Here is a 22,459-nt window from a genome sequence, read left to right as displayed (position 1 = left end):
GGATTTTGGCCATTGTTTTCTCTTTAGAATAAAACAATAAACTACCTATGTCTTGAATGCAGTTTTACTGCTGTGCATAGTCTGCTTTTGTCCATCACTTTTGCCCACCTCCAAAAGTCCTGAAGGAAAAACTTAGCATGTCCTGTAAGAGGACATGCTGGATGTTCAGAAGCTTTTCATTTCCACAAGTTCCCAGAGCTCTGCCACCTCTCCTTGGTCTATCCTATCGCTGCTACTGCAGCCACACAAAAATAGTTTCTTTTTGTCCATTCAAAGCAGAAACTACAAGCACAAAAGCTATCACCTTCCAACACCTCCTTTCCATGAACAGACCCACAAAATAACTGACAGCAGAAAACCTGAAGGTGACCGGGGACATGGGAAGGCCACCACCCTGAGAGGCCTCCCACAGTGACTGCCAGAGACACAGTGTGCTCTGCAGTACCTGCATCACCAGAGACATCTGAGGGGACATGGAAAAAAAGACTAACAAGCATAATAAACACAGAAGGGAGGGACATACTGGACGCTGTTTTCATGAGCCATGTAGTCAAAAAGCCCCAGAACCAATGATTTGAACTGCTTAGGAAAGCTGACAGAGAGTAATAACCATGAGGTCTTTTTTCCTGCATCTCTTTCAAGAGCACGTACTGCCTGGGGTTGCCCTACCAATGTACATGTCAGCAAGGTTGGTCCCAGCACCAGGAAATCAGCTCTTCTGGTTAGGGGCTGAACTGGTTTATTGCAAATTTGGAAATGCAAAGCAAGCTCAACAGCTTCATGGCATATCATTCAGGTCAATAACAAGTCGTTGATTTTTTTTAGTATTTATAAAGGCGATCATCAATACAGATGAGCTAGAGACAGGAAAGCCTGATCCCACTGTTCAAGCAATGCTCAGGCAACTGAAGGACACAGAGAAGCAATATATAGTGCTTACTACTCAGCAATTAAAGCTGTTGTACCAAGCAAAAGATGGGCCAAAATCAAGTGCTTCTTCTAACATATCTCTACAAGATATATTTTGAAAGACCAGAATCAGGAGTCCTAAGACAGAAAATGTTTTTTGCATTATCACAATTAATTATACTACCTGTTCCTGCTTAGAACTGTTAACTCAAACTGCATGTTACAATGCTTCTAACATCTATATTGTAACTGTTTTGCCCAGGTTTTATGCAATTCACAAAAGGAACAGCAGAATAAGACTTACCAGGTGGTCTGACAATGAGGAGTGGATTGTCTAGAAGAATGAAATAAATAAAAAACTTAGTATTTTGTTCCAAACCTTGTTTTAGCATATGAAACATACAGTGTCACTCGAGAATGCCAGTTGCAGAGTAACTGCCTTTAGTTACATTATGAACACGGGATTTACACGTCTCATCAATTTGCTGAGCTTATGAGTGTTTATTATCTCACTGTTTTTCTCAGTTGATGAAGCTTGCCACAGGATTGTATTCTGATACTGTAAAACTCTGCTGAGATTAGTACCATAGTTCAAAGCGAGCTTTTAAACAGATTTCCTTTTCTCAGAAGGTTTTCAGAGTAGGAGGATAGTTTGACCGTACACTTCCAAATATATAGTGTAAGTTATACCTGCAGGCCTACCTTCCAAAAGGAAACATAGCCTAGCTCTTGTATGCAAATCTCGGTCTCAGACATCCACCATGTTTAGCACAGTTATTTAATGCTATTCATAAATATGTGAGATTTTTGTCATAGTGGCAGAACTTTTGCAGGAGTACCCTGGGCAGCACAAGGAGCACTGCCCACTACCTCAGGAGCTTCTTCTTGTATGAAATACTCTCTTTTTTAATTCAGAAGGATGAAATATGTGTGGAGTAAGGATAACAGAACAACATGATCTAATGCATTAGTTTGTCTGTGTTCATTACACTGCAGTTCCTCTCATCTCTTAGCTAGTCCTTATTGTACACAAAATAACGTGACAACAAAGCATGGTGCTTGCCTACCAATGGGAAAGAAAACTTCCAGGGAGTTTTATAGTTTGATGAAAAAGAACAACCGTTTTCTGTTCTCTTCAGTGAGTTACCAGGGGTAAGATTGAACATTTTCAATAAGCTGCTTGATCCTACAATAGCATTCTTTATTGACATAAGCTCAAACCTTTCAGTTGCACTAGAACGCTCTGAACTGGTAATTTTTATCTTTTCTAACCTATTCCATCACTGTAACTATACAATCTGGCTTCAGATTTAGTAACCGCTTTTGTACTTCTGGTAGCTGGAAGGTCACCTCTGATCACATGACAAACAAAAGATCTGTGCTGAAAATAAAACTCTAAATTTGGTGGATGTAACCTGTAATACAGAGTTCACAAGGCAGCTGATTTTGGATGGGAAAAGTAGGTATTCAGGGCCATATACTGGGAGCCAGCTGATCAGCAAAACTCCCTGCGAGATACAGCGTAGAATCACAGAATAGTTTAGGTTGGAAAAAAACTTGAAGATCACCGAGTCCAACCGTTAACCCAGGCCTGCCAGGTCCACCACTAAACTACGTCCCTAAGTGCCACTTCTACACATTTTTTTAAATAGCTTCAGGAATGTAAAGTCGACCACTTCCCTGGGCAGCCTGTTCCAATGATTGACAACTCTTCGGGTGAAGAAGTTTTTCCTAGTATCCAATCTGAATCTCCCCTGGCACAACTTGAGGCCATTTCCTCTTGTAGTGTCATTTGTTACTTGGGAGAAGACACTGACCCCCACTTGCCTACAGCCTCCTCTCAGGTAGTTGCAGAAAGCAAGAAGGTGCCCCCTGAGCCTCCTTTTCTCCAGGCTAAACACCCCCAGCTCCCTCAGGCGCTCCCCATCAGACTTGTGCTCCAGACCCTTCCCCAGCTCCGTTGCCCGTCTCTGGACACGCTCCAGCACCTCAGTGCCTGCCTTGCAGTGAGGGGCCCCAACCTGAACACAGGGTTCCAGGTGCGGCCTCACCGGTGCCGGGTACAGGGGGGCGATCACTGCCCTCGTCCTGCTGGCCACGCTGGTTTGGATACAGGCCAGGATGCTGTTGGCATTCTTGGCCACCTGGGCACACTGCCATATTTGTCCAATGTTAAATATTATGCTTGGATTTATACTTGAGCTTCTTACTTCTTTAGAAAAAATCTGAGTATGTTATGCAGGACCATTTACTTATCTTGCATTTTTGTCTCCCTTCTGTGAAGACTTATTTCCATGGTTCTTAACAGAGCTGCTGAAGCAAGCACTACAGGGTGAAGTCAAATGAGCAAAGGCAGAGACTGCATAAACCCCATGTCATCAAAAGGGCAAAGTTTGCAAGAGACAACGAATCTTCGCTCAAGTAAAGACTGAAAAATTCGTTCTTTATTATTCAGTGGAGTCATTGGCCTCTGGCTCAATGCAAGAAGAAGAAGAAGAAGAAGAAGAAGTAGAAGATGACGACATGGGTAAATATAGCTCATTTAACATACTATTTTTAGAAGAGGGTGTTGCTCTTGAATGCACTATTAGCCCTATGAAAGAGCAGCATGCCTTGTCAAAAACGGAACGGAGAACTTTGCCCGTCTGATGGAACAATTGTTTCCTATATTTGTTCCAGAGACAACCGCTTCCAACTGTTCAGCTGTTCACAATTACAAAGCTAATTTACTAACTGTTTGGTCAATCTACCAAAGACATTAAACTTCCCATTGCTTCTGTATTGTTGAACATTAATAGTCTTTTGTACTTCAAATTCAACTTCCTGTTCCCCTGAAGCTCACTTTAATGTCACTTATATTTTCACAGTGGCATTAGGATTGCATATTATTTTCCTACCATTACAGAAAACAAATAATTAACCATAAAAAAAGAAATCTCAAAGCAGCAAGTTCAGGATAATCACCACTATTACTGTGCCGGTTTCAGTCATTGCCCTGCCACATCTATTATTAGGAATTCAGTTTTGAGATGAAAATAAAAAGCAAAGCATACCAGATTCTGTGATAAACGAGACTGAAGAGCTAACAGGTCCATAACCAAAGGGATTCTTTGCTTGAACTTTAAAATAATATCTGAAAAGAAAAAGAGGGGGAAAATAAGATTAAAACATTGATTCCAATGCAATGACTAATTTATAAATAATACTAAGACCAGGTGAGAACCAAACCAGCAGAATTTCGCTGAGTTCAGGTGTCCTTTGCATTAAATGGAGTTGGATACTGAGCCAGGTATGAGCTGGCTGTTACAGATAAATTTCTTCTTTTTGCAATTGCTCCCATGCATATTTTTGGATCATTCATTTGTATCATCCCTGTCCACAAACCACACACAACTACATCTACTTTATATAAAACAACCAATAGCAATAGACTAAAATAAAAAGTTGCAAGGAAATTAAATTCTGATCTCACAAACTGTTTTAAACCACGTTAACTCCTATGAAAGCAGTGGTGTAAACTGCAAACTAAAAGCGGATCAGATTTATATGAGATCAGAAGCTAAGCTTTTGACCTTTCTAGCAGCATTTGACCTCTAGCAGCATTAATATCACAGTACTTGAGTAGTATGAGAAAGCTTCGCATGTAGCCTTATTGATTCCCCCAAAGTATTTCAATCACAAGCTTAACTCGAAGCACATGACTCATGACTTGCCACTAGAACTCCATTATTTGCTCGACAGAAGCAAAATTATCCTCACCCCTAGAGAAGAATATGTGTAAGCACATATTTTGTTCATTTCAAATACAATGATTTCTAGTTGATGCCTACCCTGACATATTTTTTCCCCAGATTAATGTTTTCTTCTTTCCCTTTCATCTTTGTATCCAGTCCAGCAGAAACCAATTAGAATGGAAGATTACTGTAAAAATTTCCAGCACAGCATTTTTAAAGTGCCTGAGTTTAGGTTTGTTTTGGATTTTTTTGCCTGCTTGCTAAATTCCATTCTTGTAAAGAAATTAATAAAAAAAAAAAATTACTGCGCCTCTGTAATATCAACATAGAATTTAGATCCTGATTGAGCCTCTCATCCCAAAAGCAGATATCTCCAAAACATCCAAATCATCCAACATCTCCATAGACAATTCACATAACAAAGCAAGCGCTTACTTGCAGCGATGGTTGGCACTGGGCACAGAATTACCTCCCACGGCCATGCCCCATCCGAGTGGCAGGCCTGATGCTCCTCAGCTGGTGAAAGTGAGCCTGCCCCATTAAAAACATCAGGCTTCTCTTGGTGGCAAAAGTCTCCCTATCCTGCACAGAAACTTGCCGGTGTTGCTCTGCTTGCATGGCTCATGCTGGGCTGAGAGAGTGTGGTTCATAGCAAAGGTGGTCTGATGTCCCTGGCAGCTATTGTCACCTGGTGCAGTTTTTGCACCAAGTGTGGACACCATCCACATTAAAAACTTCACTCCCCTGTCTTCTCTCTGTCCACAAGAGCTGACAGTGGCCCTTGCAACGTAAGTTGTTGCAAGTGCGTAACGTGGTTTAATGTCACATAAGATGCTCGTGCTTTACAGCCTACCAGGCAGAAGGAAAATTCAATGCAATCCTGTTGCAAGAACTTTGTTGTGGTTTAGTCTGCCACTCAATTTCTATTGTGTCCACTGTCCTGTACCATGAGATGTATCTGTTCCCCAAGGACTTAGCCACAGAGCAGATCCTGGAGGTTGCTCCTGAAAGGACCCTCTTTGGCCTAAGCACACCTAAGCACATACAAAGCTATTCACTACAACAAACCAGAGGGGGGCTGGTCGAACCAGCCCTTTGGCAAAGGTGACTACCTTTTTTCATTAAAAGGAATGCCTTTTTTCCATGCAAAGTGATCTGCTTTGCCTTGAAATCCAACCAATCACTATGAAAAGGCATGCGAATAACATCCATTTCTTCAGCAGGAGGGTGTCAGTCATGTGAACACGAGGTTTTGCTGTGAAGCAAGACTGTTATCTCCAGGGTACATGCCAGGACATCTTCTTGTTCACTCCAAAACAATTACAGACGGGTCCTCTTGGTGAGATCAATGTGGAAACTACAGGAATCGAAATATTCTGGGCTTCATCCATGGCATGAGATTTACCTCCTATCTGTGCCAGACCTGGAGCACTTGCATGCATGGTCAGACCCTCTGTGGGACACATTCCCACCCCTGCAGGGGGAACATGTCCCCTGTCCCTGCTGTGTCCCACAGCTGACACCAGAAACCAGCTTCACTCCTGCTTTCTGCAGCCAATTCTGCCTGTAATTAATGACTACACAACGTTCACAAATGACTCACAGCTTTTTTTAAAAGATACACACTGTGGCAAAAAGAAACCACATTAAGTAGCGCAATTTAGCAAGGCTATGCTTTTTGCTCATGCCTAGCACAATCCTCTTGCTCTTGACCACAGCTTCTGAGTGTTTAGCGTGAGTGGAGAAAGAGGACAGGGGAGGCAAAAAGCCTCCCATATGCTCCTCTACTTCTGGCCACCTGAGCAGAGCACGGCAGCCTGAGAACTGCTTTAATCCCCTGAGTTGCCAATGCTCTCATGGGACACCTGCATCCATCCACACCTCTGTCACCCACTTGCACCTTCACCTGCATCAAGGCAGGGGCCAGTGGCACAAGCCTGACCACAGGGCAGCGATTCCTCATGCTGGCTCCTGAAACAGCCACAACACAGTACGAAGCTGTACTAACTTAGCCCAGCACTTGGTCTAACTACTTCAGAAGAGCAGGAGAAAAATCTTTACAGCCCACATCTTTTCCATAATGCTTTAAAGCACAGTGAAAATATCCCTATAGATGCCTGTCTTCACACTGCTTCCAAAGAGGTATAATTAAGACACAGTTGCACCTTCTGAAAAACCCTTTCAATGCACTTAATCTGTGTGCATTAATGCTAGCTTCAGAACATTCCCGTGAGATACGTAAGTGCGATGATCCACATCTGAAATAGAACAGAGCAGCCCAAGAACATCGCGCACCTATTTAAGCGGGGAAAAACATGCAGGTTTTTCTAATGCAAAAAGCAGGAACTGATAACCTATGCAATCAGGTCAACCACGTGTGCAGGTGACCTGATACATACATAGAAGCCCGCCTGGGACACATCTTTGTTCAAGTTGCCTGTCTGAAAAAAACAGGGATGAAGTTATGAGTACATTTTTCTTTGCTAAACTGGAAAATTAATTCCTAAGCTTTTATATACACAAGAAGCTTCTAGCTGTGCCAGAAAGAGAGCCAGGTCTCATGACTTGCTGACCTGTGATTTAAACATAGATGATGCTATGATTGCTGTATTAAGAATGTCAATAAAACAATGCAGTCAGGATATATTTTTTCTCAGACATGACAAACAAAAAAGAAATTGCCAAAGCCTTTCTAGGTCCAAACATCTGACGTTTTCATTAGTCAGAATCCTTCAGCTGATGAATTTGCCAGAAAATCTCAAATCAGTATAACTAAACTGTTCTTCATCACATAAATACATGAACAAAAATGGAAAAAAAAGTAATTTATAAATTCATCATGCTTTGAGTACCCTTTTTTCTGCATTGCAGAATTGCAATGAATTGTTACTGACAGGCACAGAAGGCAACAGATGCAATACTGTTCACTGTTCGTTTTCAATACACACAAGAAAAAAGCTTTTCCACCTAAGAATAAACCTCCTTTGAGATTTTATATACCACTGCTCCTGACATGACAAGAAAGGACATAGTAGACTCTAATGGGGCAATGACTATGTAATATTTTTATTCACTTAGACTTTATGACTAATTGTATCACCATACCTGTCACTTAGAGCAAAATGATTTTATGACTTAATTCAAGTTGTCTCCTTTCTGTTTGAATTAAATAGCTCGTACTCACAGCCACAAATTGAGATAATCACTCAGCATACTAATTAGGGAAGCAGCTGGTTTTTTAAAAAAAAATTAGCTGTAAAATCCTTTTTCCAGCCTCTCCAAAGGCATGCCTGCACGGACCCCCGGCCCCACACCCTGTCCAGTGGCAGGCTGAGATGGTGGCATGCCAGCCAGCTGTGGGACGCACAGCCACAGCGGCACCATCTGCATGCGCTGCAGGTGGCAGGGCAGGAGCCATAGCACCGCAACCACAAGCCAGCCACGGGAATGGTGCAATGCCTGCTGCTGCACCTCCATCAGCACTGGCTGAGAGCCAGGATGGGTGTGCAGAGGGTACAGGCTGCTGCCTGCAGGAGGGGAACTGGCCTGCCTGACCTGGTGTCTGGGAGGGAGACACACACGCTGTCCAGGAAGGGGAGGAGATGAGCTGATCCAGCAGGATCAGTGGATGAGGGGAATAAAAGGCTGGAAGGGGTTGGGAAGGACAGGCAGGTTTCCTCCCATGAGCACATGGAGAGGGCAGCAGGGGCTGAAACTCTCCTCCTACAACTGCACCATCCCTTCAGAAGAAAAACACGTAATTTAGCTGCCTGCAGATTCACAGGCTAGTGCAAAGTGTCTCCCTCCATCAAAAATGGCTTAGCACTACATCCATCATGAATACTTACAACAAATATAGTAAGACACTAGCGCAGAGCTGGAAAAGGAGCTTCCTCCACAGCTGGTGTGAGGTAGGTATGGACCACACAGGTCTACCACTTGCACAGAACAAAGGTTTCATTGACATCTTACCTCTTTTGTGCTGCTCTGGTGATACACAGCAGCCAGCTGCGGCTGATGCTGCTTGTTGGACAATACGGCAGCTTTGCTTTAATGGAGATACACAAAGGAAATAGAAATTTTCAGTGTATCAGGCCCCCAGAGCTAGAAGATCCAGTCATGAGCCCTGAGCAATTATTTGGGAGCCACCTATGAAATGCTTTTGTCATGGTTTAACCCTGCACAGCAAGTAAGCCCCACACAGCTGCTCGCTCACTCCCCCGCGTCAGGATAGAGGAGAGGATCGGAAAAGGAAAAATGAGAAAATTCATGGAGTTGAGATAAAGACAGTTTAACAGGTAAAGCAAAAGCCACACACACAAACAAAGCAAATCAAGGAATTAATCCACCACTTCCCATGGGCAGGCAGGGGTTCAGCCATCCCCGGGAGAGCCGGGCTCCGTCACCCGTAACCGGGAAAACAAACAGAATCACTCCAAATATCCCCCCACTTCCTTCCTCTTCCCCCAGGTTATATACTCAGCATGATGTCCCATGGTATGGAATATCCCTTTGGCCAGCTGGGGTCAGCTGTCCTGGCCGTGTCCCCTCCCAATTCCCCATGCCCCTCCAGCCCTCTCGCTGGCAGGGCCTGAGAAACTGAAAAGTTGTTAACTTAGTATAAACACGACCCAGCAACAACCAAACCCATCAGTGTGCCACCAACAGTGTTCTCACACCAAATCCAAAACGCAGCACTGCACCAGCCACTAAGAAGAAAATTAACTCTGTCCCAGCTGAACCCAGAACGGCTCTGTATAACAATGGAATTGGTAGCAGGCACCGTGGGATCAAAATATCCCTGGAGGGAACAAAACTCAAATGGACAGGGAAGAAGATTTGACGACACATGGAGACATGGTGCTAAAGGACAGGTTTTTTTAAAATCATGAGACTATCCAGGCACTCCCATCAGGCACTGACACAGCTTTCCTGTAAAAAGGCAGGAAAAAGCCTACCCATGCTCAAGAAGGAGACTGAAATATTTAGGCTTATAATGTTTGTGACTGCAGGAGACTGGATTTAGTGGTTGAGCAGATGCTGTCCAGCTCTTTCCATCAGTTTTCTATGATGGCTGAGAATTAAGGTTAGGGAAGGGACATTGTCAGGTCTGCTGTTTTTAAGATTTAGTAAGGTTCAAGTTAATTTTAGCATTTACATTCACATGTCACAAGGAAGCAGCTCCTGTGCCCATTGAAGCTGACCAGAGTTTTCCAAATGGAAAAACTTCCACTTCTCAAATGAGGTTAGACCTGGCCTTGGAAGAAAACTTATGACACGGGTTAAACATAGACTTCCATTTTGTTTGTAAAACCTAAACACCAAGCAGATGTTTTCCAGGATATGTTGACAGCTTCAAATCTTCTCTGGGGCTACTTCTGCCAAGATGCCAACCCATTTCTGATACGCTGTGCATGCCGCAAGATTACACCACCAATAGCCCCTCATGGGACACCCAGAAATCAATATCATCTGCATACAGTAAATCCAACTTAGAGATTTCTCATAAAATGCACTAACAACTCAAACACACAATTTTTAGACTAACTTCAGATTTCACGCCATATTTTCTTAGTTAGGCATGGGTCTTTTCCCAGTGGTTAGGGAGTTACTTTTAAGACAAAAAATATGCAACCAACTCAGTCTGTGGATTTGGAGAATGTAAATGAGACTGGCCAATAGAAACATTTCCTCTGTTGTAAAGAACCCTCCCTCTCTAATACAGACCCCACATGAAGCTTTTATTGCCTCCACAGAACATACAACAAAGGCCAACGGATTATACCATTCTTCAGTAAATTGCTGGGGAAATAATATGCTTGAAACAGACAGCACTTGCTTGAACTTCCCTGCTTGAAAACAGAACCTTAATATTCAGCATTCGACTTACTAGGTTCGTGGAGATGCATGAACCTATAACCTTACTGTTCCTACAGAAGTCCATTCAAATACAGATAAACTGTGACCTTCTGAAGCCTGGAGTTAATGTACGTCTCAGCAGAGGTATCACAGGTTGGCAGCTCAGTTCCCACCAACTCCCCTGCACCGAGCGTGGCCAGCACAGTGGCAGCAGGGCTCCTGGGGGCTTTCACTGCAATGACCTGGAGCCCTGGAGATGCTGGGCACAAGAAGTGGAGAGCTATCACTATCACCGGCCTTCAACACTGTTCTTGGGGCAGCAGGAGAGGGAGACATGACTGAAAACAGTGAAGAGGTGAGGAGCTTGAAGGTGGAAGTGGCAGAGAAACAAGAGACGGAGGACCTCAGCCAGGGGAAGCTGAGGCATACAGGCAATGCCTTCCCAGCCTGCATGTGGGACAGGGTGAGAGTGGAGGAGCAAAAAGTGGTGTGGGGGAAAAGGGCTGGGGATATACAGGAGTCTGGGATGTGGGGACAGGAACTGGGAGTAGTAGCAGGTGGAGAGAGATTTAAGGAAAGAGTGTCTTCAGGTCACAAGGACATGGACATACAAAGGCAGGAGGGTCTGCACCCGCTTCCCTGACTATCTAGGAACAGAGTTTAGGAAAACTCAGACCTCTTCCATCTTGTTATAACAGGTGAAACTCACAGATATGGTGTCTCATACCTCCCTTCATACATTTGTAACAACGATGTTTTATAACAAGGGCACTAACAGATGCAAAGCATACAACTGCAGTTCTCTACTGTGCAAGTAATATTGCTTTAACATGTCATGAACCACTCTAATGGACTTGCACTGAATTTTAGACTATTAATCTTCAGAACAGGTTGCCTTTTTTATCTCTTGGATATGTAAGAAAAAGCCTCATGAAGTGTGTGACTGACAGCATTGTAGACACAATAGGAGAGGATAAGATGGCACAAAGTTTCTCCTGTAACATCTTATTTCTGGGGTTTTAACTCTTTGGGTGTCCTGTATGTGCTTGCCCTGCCTCTCCATATCCTTTCTGCTTGCTGATTTCCTGTATCTTTGGCACTGCAGGTGTCCTCTGGTGGACACGTCCATGGTGCACCTGCCTAAGGAACTGGTGCTAAAGTTGATCCAGTGCTGGCTCTCCCAAAGAGATGCCATGTCCTCAGAACTCTTTGGCCAGAGGGAAATCTGTGGAGAGGAGACAGGGCAGCAGCATCCCCTTTTCCCTTCTTGGTGCCTGGATATCTCAGGATATCAGCAGGAGCAGCTGCAGGGGCAAAGTGCGGGTGAGTCTATGCTATAGTCAAGGCTGTGTGGAGAAGCACTGCAATGAAGTCAGAAAAAATAATGTCTGGTTATATTTAAGACCCAAATGCTACCTATACTCACTTTTCACGATTTATTTATCTTGTTTTGTTATTTAATCTGTTAAGATTTTAGATAAAGGTCATACGCAATTGTCTGTTTTCTAGGTTGAGGCTCTCAATCAACTGCTTTTAATCCACAGAACCTTCATTTTTTCTTTAAATCATCTTGGAAAGAAAAGGTACTTTAGGTGGCACCATTTCTCTCTTCTGTGTTGCCCTGGCACAATCCCTATGTGCCTGTCCTAGGAGGGGATGCTCTGATCTGTAGCTTGTCATCAAGTGAGGTATGCTAGTCCCAGCCCAAAACCCTGGTGCACCTCCCGTGTTACCAAATATGTGAGCAACACTTGTCACCAGTGTCTAAGAGACTGTAGTCATGCAAGTGAAGAGCAATCACCCAACCCAAGGCAGCACCAAAAGTATTTTGGACTCAGAATTCGGGAGGAAACTATGAGATGCACTGAGCATCTGTCAAAAGAAGTAATTTAAATGTACTCCCTTTGTGGCCATTTACTTCCCACCCAATTGCCATTAATTATTCTAATATCACGCAAAGCATGCATTCTTGTTCTGCCATTTCAGTGAGATTTTTTGCAAGCTAAAGATCTAAAGCTCCTGCCAAACTGACTTCTGAGCAACTGCCACAGCCTCATCATATACCACCAAGCCTTCTCTTCCAGCACAAGTCATGTGAACACACAGCAAAAACAGACCAGAGAGTGGCACATCTCCCCACCAGCCTTAGGTGTCAAATCTTGGCCACACCATTACGTGGGAATGGCCACATCACATCATACCAAACATACACTTTAGTATATTCTTCCCCTCTAAATTTGATTCAGTTACGCTAAGACTAGAAAAATGCATTTTAAAAATAAGATTTTCTCTGTTACTGATATGTGGTTTAATATACAAAAAGACTGTATGCATGTACACACAGTCATCTGCTCCAGGGTTAATAGGGTAAAGATATAATGTAAGCAAGCTTTGTGGTTTATAAAACAATTTGCTGCCAAACAGAATTAGTAAAATCTAGATCAGATGTAAACATTTATACTAAGGCCAAGAAAAACAACTGACAATTCTCAAAATTTGCTTTAGTTCCCTAACAGAACTGAAGGAGAGCAGATCAAATCTTTACCGTGTGTTGGGTTTCAGGTTCTCAATTGGCAAATGAGTAGACCCTGCAGTCCTGGTTGACCACTTATTCTTCAAAAAGTCATCATAGGAGGCACTGTAAACCAGATAGCCTGCAAACAGGAATAAAAAAATCATTGTGACAATCCTAAATAAATTTTAAATAAATTATATCCCTAGGTATTGTAGTAGATTTTATTAGTTTAAAGGAGTGGAAGCAGCTTTGAATATGAAAGATTTGATGCCTAACTCTCCCAGAAAATCCCATTAGATAATAATGATGAAGCATTACATCAGAGAATGGTACTGAGGTGCAAATTCCGACTTAAAACACAGTGAAGGCAAGAAGATGATAGAGGCAACCCATTCATTGTTTTAAGTGGTACACTGGGCAGAAATTAAAATAGTTAGAAATACCAGGATAATTTTTGGGAAAAAAAAGTAAAGTTATGAACTGTGTTCAGTAAGGTACTGGATCAACAGCTGTGAAGAATCAAATGCTATGGGACAGACATGACATAGCCTGTTCAAGCGCTACCTTCTCCCTTCCCAACCATTATCGCTGCTTTGGCTCCACCATCTCCCCACCCTGCTGCCAAGGCTATCAGCTGCAGAGCTGGGCGAGGCTCCTCAAAAACTGGACGTTAGCACCAAGCAGTGGCCTTTTCCAATGCTTACTTCAGATCTTTCAGGTCCACTGACAAACAGGGGTTGATTAATTTCTAAAATATTTTGGTTATTTACTCCAGTGGTTTTGCAGCAACTTTTGAGATTCATTCTCAAAGTCACTTGGGCTTCTCTCTGGCTCTCAAAAGGTCTAAAGACATTAGAGGAGATCTAATTTAATACATTTGTTCAACATCCTACCCATCCCTGAACCTCGCTTGTCAGACTGATATTTGAGCAAAATTTCAGTTAAAAAAGGTAAGCGTAGCCTGGGCCACAGACTCCACTGGAGATAATGAGCTCATACATTCTTTTCCTACAAAAAAAGTGGACTGCCAAGCCAGAAGCCCCTCTATAGGCAGATAGCTCCTGTAGCCACGCTCACAGCCAGGCGGGACCTAGACCAGGTCCAGCCATGCAGCCGCCTTTGCTCGGAGCAGACTGAAGGTGATGTGACAGATGCTCCAAAGGCAGGCTTTGGAGGTGCCTGTGGTAGAGCTTGGGGTACTACCTGGCAGCAGAAGAGCTGAGTTGAGCAAAGCGCTATCACAGCTACTACCCAGGCAAGAAGCGGTGCCTTCAGAACCACTGGCACAAAATCAGTGCCAAAATTTTGAGATATCTGGACCAACATGGGCTGGTCAGTCTGGCACTGAGGGATGACAGAGGGACCTTTCTCACTCCCTCAGAAAATTGTAGAAATTGTAGAGGAGTGAGAACTACAGGCACTGTTGGCTCAGTTTAAGGTAAAAAAGGTCATTTAAGAAAACTTCCCCCTTCCCCACTGCCCCATCAGGTGGGCAACCCTCGGGAGAGTACCTGTTACCATGTCTCCTCGAGCAGGTTTGGCCCAGTCCACAATGACAAAGGAGTGACAGCCTTCGACTGCCACAACAGTGATGTTGTGAGGGGCTTTCAGGGGACGCAGATCTTTCTCTCTGAGGTCATTAGGGATGATTTCATCAAGGCTGTCCACTTGGAAGTGCTCCAGGGCCTCTGTCAAGGAGCAGGGGGCTGCTGGATCTTTATTGAGATAGGTCACATAAGGAGCTGGAAAAGACAGGGATGGGTGATGTTTAGTTAGCAGTTTGGAGGTACTGCAGAGTAGCACGCAGGCTGGCAATTTCCTGAAAAGAAGAGTCAAGTTTTGTGATGCATTTTAAAATTCCTCACCTTCCAGCTCAGAGACAGTTCATTGCTGGCAACAAATCATGTAACACTCAATTTGATTGATAAGCAGGGGGAATGGGATACCCCACACTCCCACCTGTACTCAATTATGCAAAGACAGAAGGATCGTCTTTGCTATGAGAGGCAGAAGAGCGTGGTCTGACTGCAGGACCCCCTGCATGCTACCTCCAGCTGCTCTGGAAGGTGGGCTGAAAATGTCACCCAAACTCTGCCTTTCCACATGTGGGAACAGATCCCTGCCAGGGCCTTAGATTGCCTAAGACTTTACAGGTCTAAGTGGTTTGTTCTTACACAAATATCCTGAAACTGGAGTGAAACAACAGAGGGAACAAGAAGAGTAATTCCAAGGTGAAGTCCAAACAGGTTAAACAAAGGGATTATTGCTGTGGTCCCCTGGGTACTAAGGTACCAGGAGTCATGAGTCCCCTACCTTATAGGCATGTGCTCCCAACCTGTAACTTCTATTTTTAAAAGCTTTTACTGACTGGAATTGCACTTCAGTTCAGGAAAAGATTAAACCATCTTTTTATTGCCTTAAAAGTTACTGTAACATTCAAAGGACTATAAAACTTGCTTTGGAAATGTTTATTCAGTTGCAATAATACAATTCATTGAATGGTAATATTATTTCCCTAGTGCCTTGAAATGTTCATAAACCAACATTTCTTGGTTTATCTTATTGGATTTCATGCCCTAAAGGGATTCTTTCCAGATCTTGCAATGAAGTTAATTTTAGCCTTTCCAGCTAAATGAATCAAGGAGCACTGTCAGTGAGAGAGGCGAATAGAAACATCATGAAATTGTTTGGACAGGGAAACTGAAGATGCACTGGAAAGTCTTGGCATATATAAAACCAATTTTTTTACTCAGCAGCAGAACTCCACACTAAGCCACGTGAAGCTTGTGGATATTGGAAGGGAAGGCAAGACATGAGTCAAAGCTGACTCTCCATCCCCTGAACTCCCATCTGAAATGCCAGGTGAGCCAGCAGCTGACCTGACCTCGGTCCAAATGCCAGAGGTTTGTAAAGGGCTGCAGGGGAGGCACTAGTCTGGGGTGAAGGCTGGAATGTGTTGCCCTGCCACCTCCAAATCCCTCTGGTCTGGCCCCCAGTTGCTTCTCTGACAAAGAAGCAGAGCAGCAATAAAGTCAGAGCTGCAACACCCACCTACACGCTTGAATGGCTCACATACACAGGGGCCAGCCTCATGGCTCATGTCAATGTATTGGGAATTCCTTCACCAAGCTCCTTCTACAGAGCAAAGATACAGATAGCAAAGTCAAATTTATCTTTATTGGGTTTACCTTTTGGAAAGTTCATACCCAAAATACTATGCATTCCTTGACCTTGAAGCACACCCTTGACATATATACTTGCACAAGGTGGGTAAAACCACTGGGGTTGCAAAGGTCAGTGGAAAAGAATCGAGTCTCCCAGAGGAAGACTCACACCTGCATGGAGACGCACTGATTGAACTACTGGTACAAACTTAAAATGATGCAGTTGAGCCGAACTGAGCACCAGAGCAGATACTCTTACTCTCTTAATGACTTCAACTAAACCAAACACAATGCAGAATACCCAGCAGAACACTTACACTGACAGAGTACACAGAGGTTTGCACTGCTTCAGTAAAATCAGTGTTGGTCCACACACAGAAATGCAAGCACTGGAACCAGAAACAAAGTCCTGCTGTTTGGGTTTCCCAGGTGGCAGCCTTTACAAGGACCACACACTACTCTGTTGGACATATTTGCATAACGGTCTCAGCTTAAGGGCTGACCTTGCTAGAAAAAGAATTCTTTGCAGCACAAGTAGTAAGCTACATAAAACAAAGGACATCCTCACCAGTGAATCGCTTCTTCCCAGCAATATCATATTCTGACACAGGGCCGGTGCCAACAACGCTAGTCTCCGGATAGTCAACTTCCAATTCTGTTGTAGTAGAAGCGGTTGTGGTGGTGACAGTGGTGGTAGTTGGGGGCAAAGTGCTCTCAAAAAATTCGTAGTCTTCAGAGGAAACAGAAGATTAAAATGTTAGCTTGTTTCATGCTATTTTTGCTTAACTATAAGAAGGGAAATATTTCTGTCACCAGCCATAGTCCCAAAGGAGTGCCATGCACCCTGCCCTAGCTGCCACACACTCCTAAGTCAGGGCTGGTCACACCTCAGTCTTGCAAGGGTTTCTACCAAACTGATGGACAGTGAGCACAAAGTCTTTGCCTTAGAATACTAAAGTTGTTGCATAGACCTCACTCACACAGTTAAAAAGGATGGCAATGAACAAATGTATTCATACAGCAATATCCCGAACGGGCTTTATTTGTCACCTCCCCTCACAACCCCCAAGAGAAGACAGCACAGTAACTGACTATTCAGCCATAGCCCTCAGATGCCAAAGGAAGGAGATAAGAGAGTGAAAAAACCACCTTTTTAAGAAATCTCTGTGTTATTATTCAAAAATGTTGGAGCTGGTTCACACTACTGTCAAACTTTCCTGCAACTTAAGAGGCATGGAGTCTTGTACGTGCCACTCATGGTTCCATTAGCGCCATGAGGGAAGGAAAACTAGCCCACATAAACCTCCTGATATTCAGTCCTCCTTGACATTCAGTCCTACTAAATCCAGTGCTGTTTGAAAAACTACTGCACTGCCAGACTGACACAAAATTAAGGGAAAGAAGCACTTGACATCCCTGCTGTGTCCTCCTGCAGGTTGTGGGACTCGGCTCATGGCTTTGAGTGTTTTTTTGCTTGAAGTGCTGAAGCATTTGTCTTCTGCAGGTCATCTGCACCTAAGGGGAGGCCTGGGAAAAGATCTGTGCACTAAGGATATTCCGTTTTTATGGAGATGTAGAGAACATGGGATGTAGGACCTGTGCAGTTTTCAGTTCATCCTCTCCTCTCCACATTCTAAATGGTGGCCTTAGTAAGAAGTGATCAGAATAAAAAGCACAGAAGTCTATGATATCTTTCTCTCAGCTGCTGCACTCTCTTTTTAAATGCTTTTCTGTTGTTTGTTTGACTGAAGATCCCAGCACTGTATCCACAAAAAAAATTGCTTTTTATTATTCTAGAGCCATAGATTCTACTAAAAAGCTTTGAGTTTAACAGAGTTCCGTACTTATCCGCTTAATATGCGGGGGCAGGAGTAGGAATCTGAGGATTAAAAGGAGCAGAACATCAGAAGTCACTGATGGCAGAAAGTGAATGCTAGTTCCAGTAACTGAGAATTTGCATTCCCTATGAAAACTTATAATTAAATGCTGGGACTTGAGGCTTCCTCTTCAGCCAAGTTTTGTGTGTCCTGGATTATAATATCAAAATGGCATGAATATAACTCTGCAAAACCCCTTTTTAAATTCCACATGAATTCAGCAGATCATTTATTTTATATGTAGGTGATCTCATTCAGTATGAGCACGTTTTATAGTCTAAATGCAGACTACACATCAAAAAAAAAAAAAAGACAAACAAATACATTCACACTGCTGTAGAGTGCTAAAAATTACAGTATTTCAAGTTTCCAGGGCACAGTTATTATTTGGATTTTCTATTTTAGAAGAGGTCATTGACTTTGACTGGGCTGGAGTTAGAAACTGTGCTGGAGAAAGTAAATCTAGTAAATCTAGGCTTGAAGCAGTGACTGTATGACCAAGCTCTGAATGTAATTTATTTCTGCAGTAGGTTCATGTTAGATTGCAGGACCGATAGAAAGGGACTTTCATGCCCAGAAACAGTTGCCTTTGCTCTTCAAATGTGATGCAGGACTCTGGAAAGCTTTTTCAGCTCACCACTGCTTGCTTAAGCTCTCATTCTCCAACCCTACCCCTTGAACCAAATTCCAAGGAAAGAAGACAGGGAAAAAACCAACCCCAAACATGCCACTTGCAATAGACTTTTAAAGTTAAACAGTACCATCATCATATATCACATATGCCTCTGGAGTAGCTGTCACATCTGAATCCAGTCCTGAGAACGTATCTATTGAAGGAGAAAGAAAAAACTGCTATAAGAATTCAATGGTCTCATGTCCACCCTCCCAGTAAAATACTTCTGGAATAAAGCTTAAAATTAAAATCTTTAGCCCGTTGACTTGTAAAGAAATAACTGCCTAGTTTTCAGATAACACAGTGACAGTCCTCTCAACATATTCAGAATAACAGGTGAGTAGCTAACTGCAGTAGTGAGTTTTTCTGGAGGAAAATGGGTTCAGGGCTTGTAGAGGAATGAAGCTGGGTTAATTACCATTGATAATATACAGCTGTGGGCTGGCTTCAGGGGCGGCGGGTTGGCCGATGTGGATAAGGTGCAGCTGTGGCTGGTTAAGTTAAGTGGTTGAGAGGCAATGAAGAGAGAGCAGCTGAGGAAGAAGCAAGAGAAGAGGGAGCGTGCCCTGGCTGGGGTGAGGAGACGTAGCAGAGTGGAAGGTATGAAGAGTGTGCTGGTGTGAGATGTTAAATGACCTTGTTGCAGCTGGCTAGTTTGGAGAGTGCTGTGATAAGGGCTGCTACTCAAAATCAAGAGTAATGCACCTTTCAGGAGCTCCGTCCCAGGTCCCAGCAGCTCTGGAGCAAAAGCAGGCTGCTAGCAACCATGATACACTCAGGTCAGGATTTGACAACTTTATAGTCTCAGGAGCAGCAAATATGAGAAATCTATATGCAAAAAACCAACCAAGCAATTCCAATAAACTAAACACTTCTATTCAAATATTTTTGCAGGGGAATAAAAATCAAACAACCCACAGAGCCATGACATTTACAGACTACATCTATGCTAGCAAGTAATGCAGCCCAAAAGAAATGGATTTAGAGAATGAAGTAACTGGTGCTGGATTTTTTCGGGCTTTTATTTAGCTCTAGTCTGATCCTGAGGACTGAATGCCCATTACAGGTTGGTGCACATACATGTCATCCTGAAGAACTGCTTCTGCTTTAGTTTTATCCAACAGGAATTCAGTTTGTCCACACCGAGATTGCTCTGCGATGCAAACAAAGTATAGCAAGAAGAGATGATTGTGTGGTGCACATCGAAAACACTCTCCTGATTCACCCCAAAAACCAACGCAAATGCATCCACAGACTTCCCAGGTGCCTATCCCTACATATTATCTCAGTATCTCTACAGGTCACACACACAGCACCAGATACATCCACTATCAAGTACCTCATCTTGTGAATCCTGGACTTCCCTGCATGCTCCGAGAAATGCATTTCTCCACATGCTATTCAGAGAAGCCAAAGAGTACACAAAGCTCAGATTAGCCATGAAAAGCAATGCAAACAAAGCAAAAGCATTGTGCTGGAACCCACTGCAGGTACAATCAGAAGTCTTCAATTAAATGCTGGGGGAGAGGCCAGTGTGTGAACAAAAGACAAGAGAAAGACAGCTTTGACCTCAGGATACTAGACGGAAGCTGGGAAGTTCCTGTAACACCTGATATGAATGCAATAACGTTATTTTTACTAAGTCAGTAACAATGCAAAATTTCAATTGCCAATGTCAAACGGTTCACAAATATAATCCGAATGACATTTTCATTTTGGAGGATTTTTTTTGTTTAGAAACAACAATTATTGTACAAGATTGATGTTTTTCTACTACAATAAGTTTCTTTTAAATACACAGTAGTGATTTTAATGGCAAAATAAGCTTTGAAAACACAGGAAATAGGTTAATTCTTCAGACTGTCATATAGCAAAACGTGACATTTTCCCATGGTAGACTTCTGCAGCCACTCTTCAGATGATCCCTTGGAAGCTACTTGACTTATCTGAGGGTAGTCAGTGACAAAGCAGATCCTTTGCTGAATTCTGCAGATCTCACCATAGTTGGCCAGCACCAACTAACATCTATAATGTATGCATTTACCTTGGACTACATACAAGTAAACAAAAGGCTCAGATGCGCAGAAATCTCAAGTCTTTCATGGGCAGATATCAGCTCATTCACACCTAATAGCTAGTCAGCCTTTGGCCTACTACGATCTAGCAAAACCAAATTTTATTTTCTGTTTTTGTACTTGTTTCTCCTCTACTTCACTGTCTGTGATTTTTTAGCATCAGCTGTGGCTTGGCGACGATGGGGTACTTCCCAAAAGTTCTCTCACTTTATAATTTTCTGTACGCACACCAGCTGCAGTTCTCCAGCTTGCTCCATCACCCTTTGCTGCAGCTCTTCAGTGAACCCTGCCTGTATCAAATGAGGTTGCCTTGCTATGACTGCTTGCCATAGTCTTTTGACATCTGTAAGGACAGCAGACTGTACAACCATCACTCAATTTTATCACACATAACATGTAGTTAAGACTTCACCTTCTTTTTCCTTGTGAGTTCATGACAAAAGTTTAGCTGATTTCACTGACAAATCATGCTTATGTGGCCAAACTCCTTCTTGAAAGTTAAAGACTGCTGAATCTAGTGAAATGTTGACAATAAATTCTGCTGGGTCGAGCAAAAATCCTGCCAGAGAGTAAGCGAATTTGCCAAAGCCTAAGTAAAACATTTGGCGGTGAGTTTTGGCGCTTGCAGCCCCCAGCTGTTTGTGAGTAAAGCACTTAGCAACAAATATCAAGCTTTGGCAGAAAAACTATTTCATTAAATGATCTGGAGTGTTTTCCAGATTCAGATTAAAGGGAAAGACAACATAAAAATATGATTTGGAAACGGTCAAGGGAAAACTGCATTAAATGCTTTGATAGTTCAAGTAGTAGTTGTTTATTCCTCTTGAAATAGACGCTGCACTTGTCAAACAAAACCAGCCATCATTAAATAAATACCACCAAGATGCTCCCTTTTCAAGCAAGTTCCTCTGTGGAACAGGCAGGTTGTTTTGCTGTGTTTGTCAAATGTTGAGGCCAGTCACCAGGTTGAAAAAACAAACAAACAAACAAAAAAACGCAATCAAGAAAATCCTAATAATTACTCTTCAGAGAAACTTTCATAATTGCCAGGTAGAGACTAATACTGCTCAAGCTATATAGCAGGTGAGAAGTAGAAATCCAGCCTCATCTTTGCCTTTTCAGTCTTCCACTGTGATGCATTTGCAGACAGTGTCAAAATGTCATACAGTTCAGGAGTGACTTAAGGGCCATTCTCATTGAACACGCAGCCTGTGTAAAAAACTAGTTTTCATTCAAGCCTCAAAGTTCAAGGACTCAGCAAGACCATCTGGTTGAAGGCAAAAAACCCAAGCAGAGAGTTTTTAAATGTCCATAAAATCACATGAAAATTCCCCAGCCCACAGCTCTGCTAAAAATAATACTGCAAAGCTTTTTGCTGTCCAGCTTCTGGAGCCTATGCTCAGATTAACCCCAGCCATATTTCATGAACTCTTACTCTTCTTTTAATATGTATTCTCAGAAGAAAACCTTCAGGCATCAAATCGCACAGGTCAAAGAGGAAACACTACAGGATATAAGCAACATTTAACTGTAACATAAGTTACATTAAGAAGTAACTAAAAGGAACTGGAGTGATTGGAAAGGACTCTTAACTCTACCAAAAATCATGGTCCCTTTTAGGCAACTTTGAAAATACCAGGGTAGCCATATGTA

The 22,459-nt window shown here is 42.9% G+C and overlaps 1 protein-coding gene across 1 annotated transcript in view; it reads right to left on the bottom strand.

Moving 5' to 3' along the window:
* FNDC1 (fibronectin type III domain containing 1) overlaps window positions 1-22,459 on the bottom strand; it is a 77,393-nt gene that overhangs the window by 5,610 nt on the left and 49,324 nt on the right. The window contains exons 12-17 of the mRNA XM_055810962.1: window positions 18,820-18,885; window positions 16,750-16,911; window positions 14,529-14,759; window positions 13,048-13,156; window positions 3,963-4,042; window positions 1,214-1,243 (exon numbers count right to left, since the gene is read on the bottom strand). Of these exons, the coding sequence (XP_055666937.1) occupies window positions 1,214-1,243; window positions 3,963-4,042; window positions 13,048-13,156; window positions 14,529-14,759; window positions 16,750-16,911; window positions 18,820-18,885 (678 nt within the window). The remainder of the gene's footprint in view (window positions 1-1,213; window positions 1,244-3,962; window positions 4,043-13,047; window positions 13,157-14,528; window positions 14,760-16,749; window positions 16,912-18,819; window positions 18,886-22,459) is intronic.

This window comes from Falco peregrinus, chromosome 7 (assembly GCF_023634155.1).
Source record: "Falco peregrinus isolate bFalPer1 chromosome 7, bFalPer1.pri, whole genome shotgun sequence".
Classification (NCBI taxonomy): domain Eukaryota; kingdom Metazoa; phylum Chordata; class Aves; order Falconiformes; family Falconidae; genus Falco; species Falco peregrinus.
The sequence above is the reverse complement of the archived record's forward strand: the minus strand, read 5'-3'. Positions and strand labels throughout refer to the sequence as shown.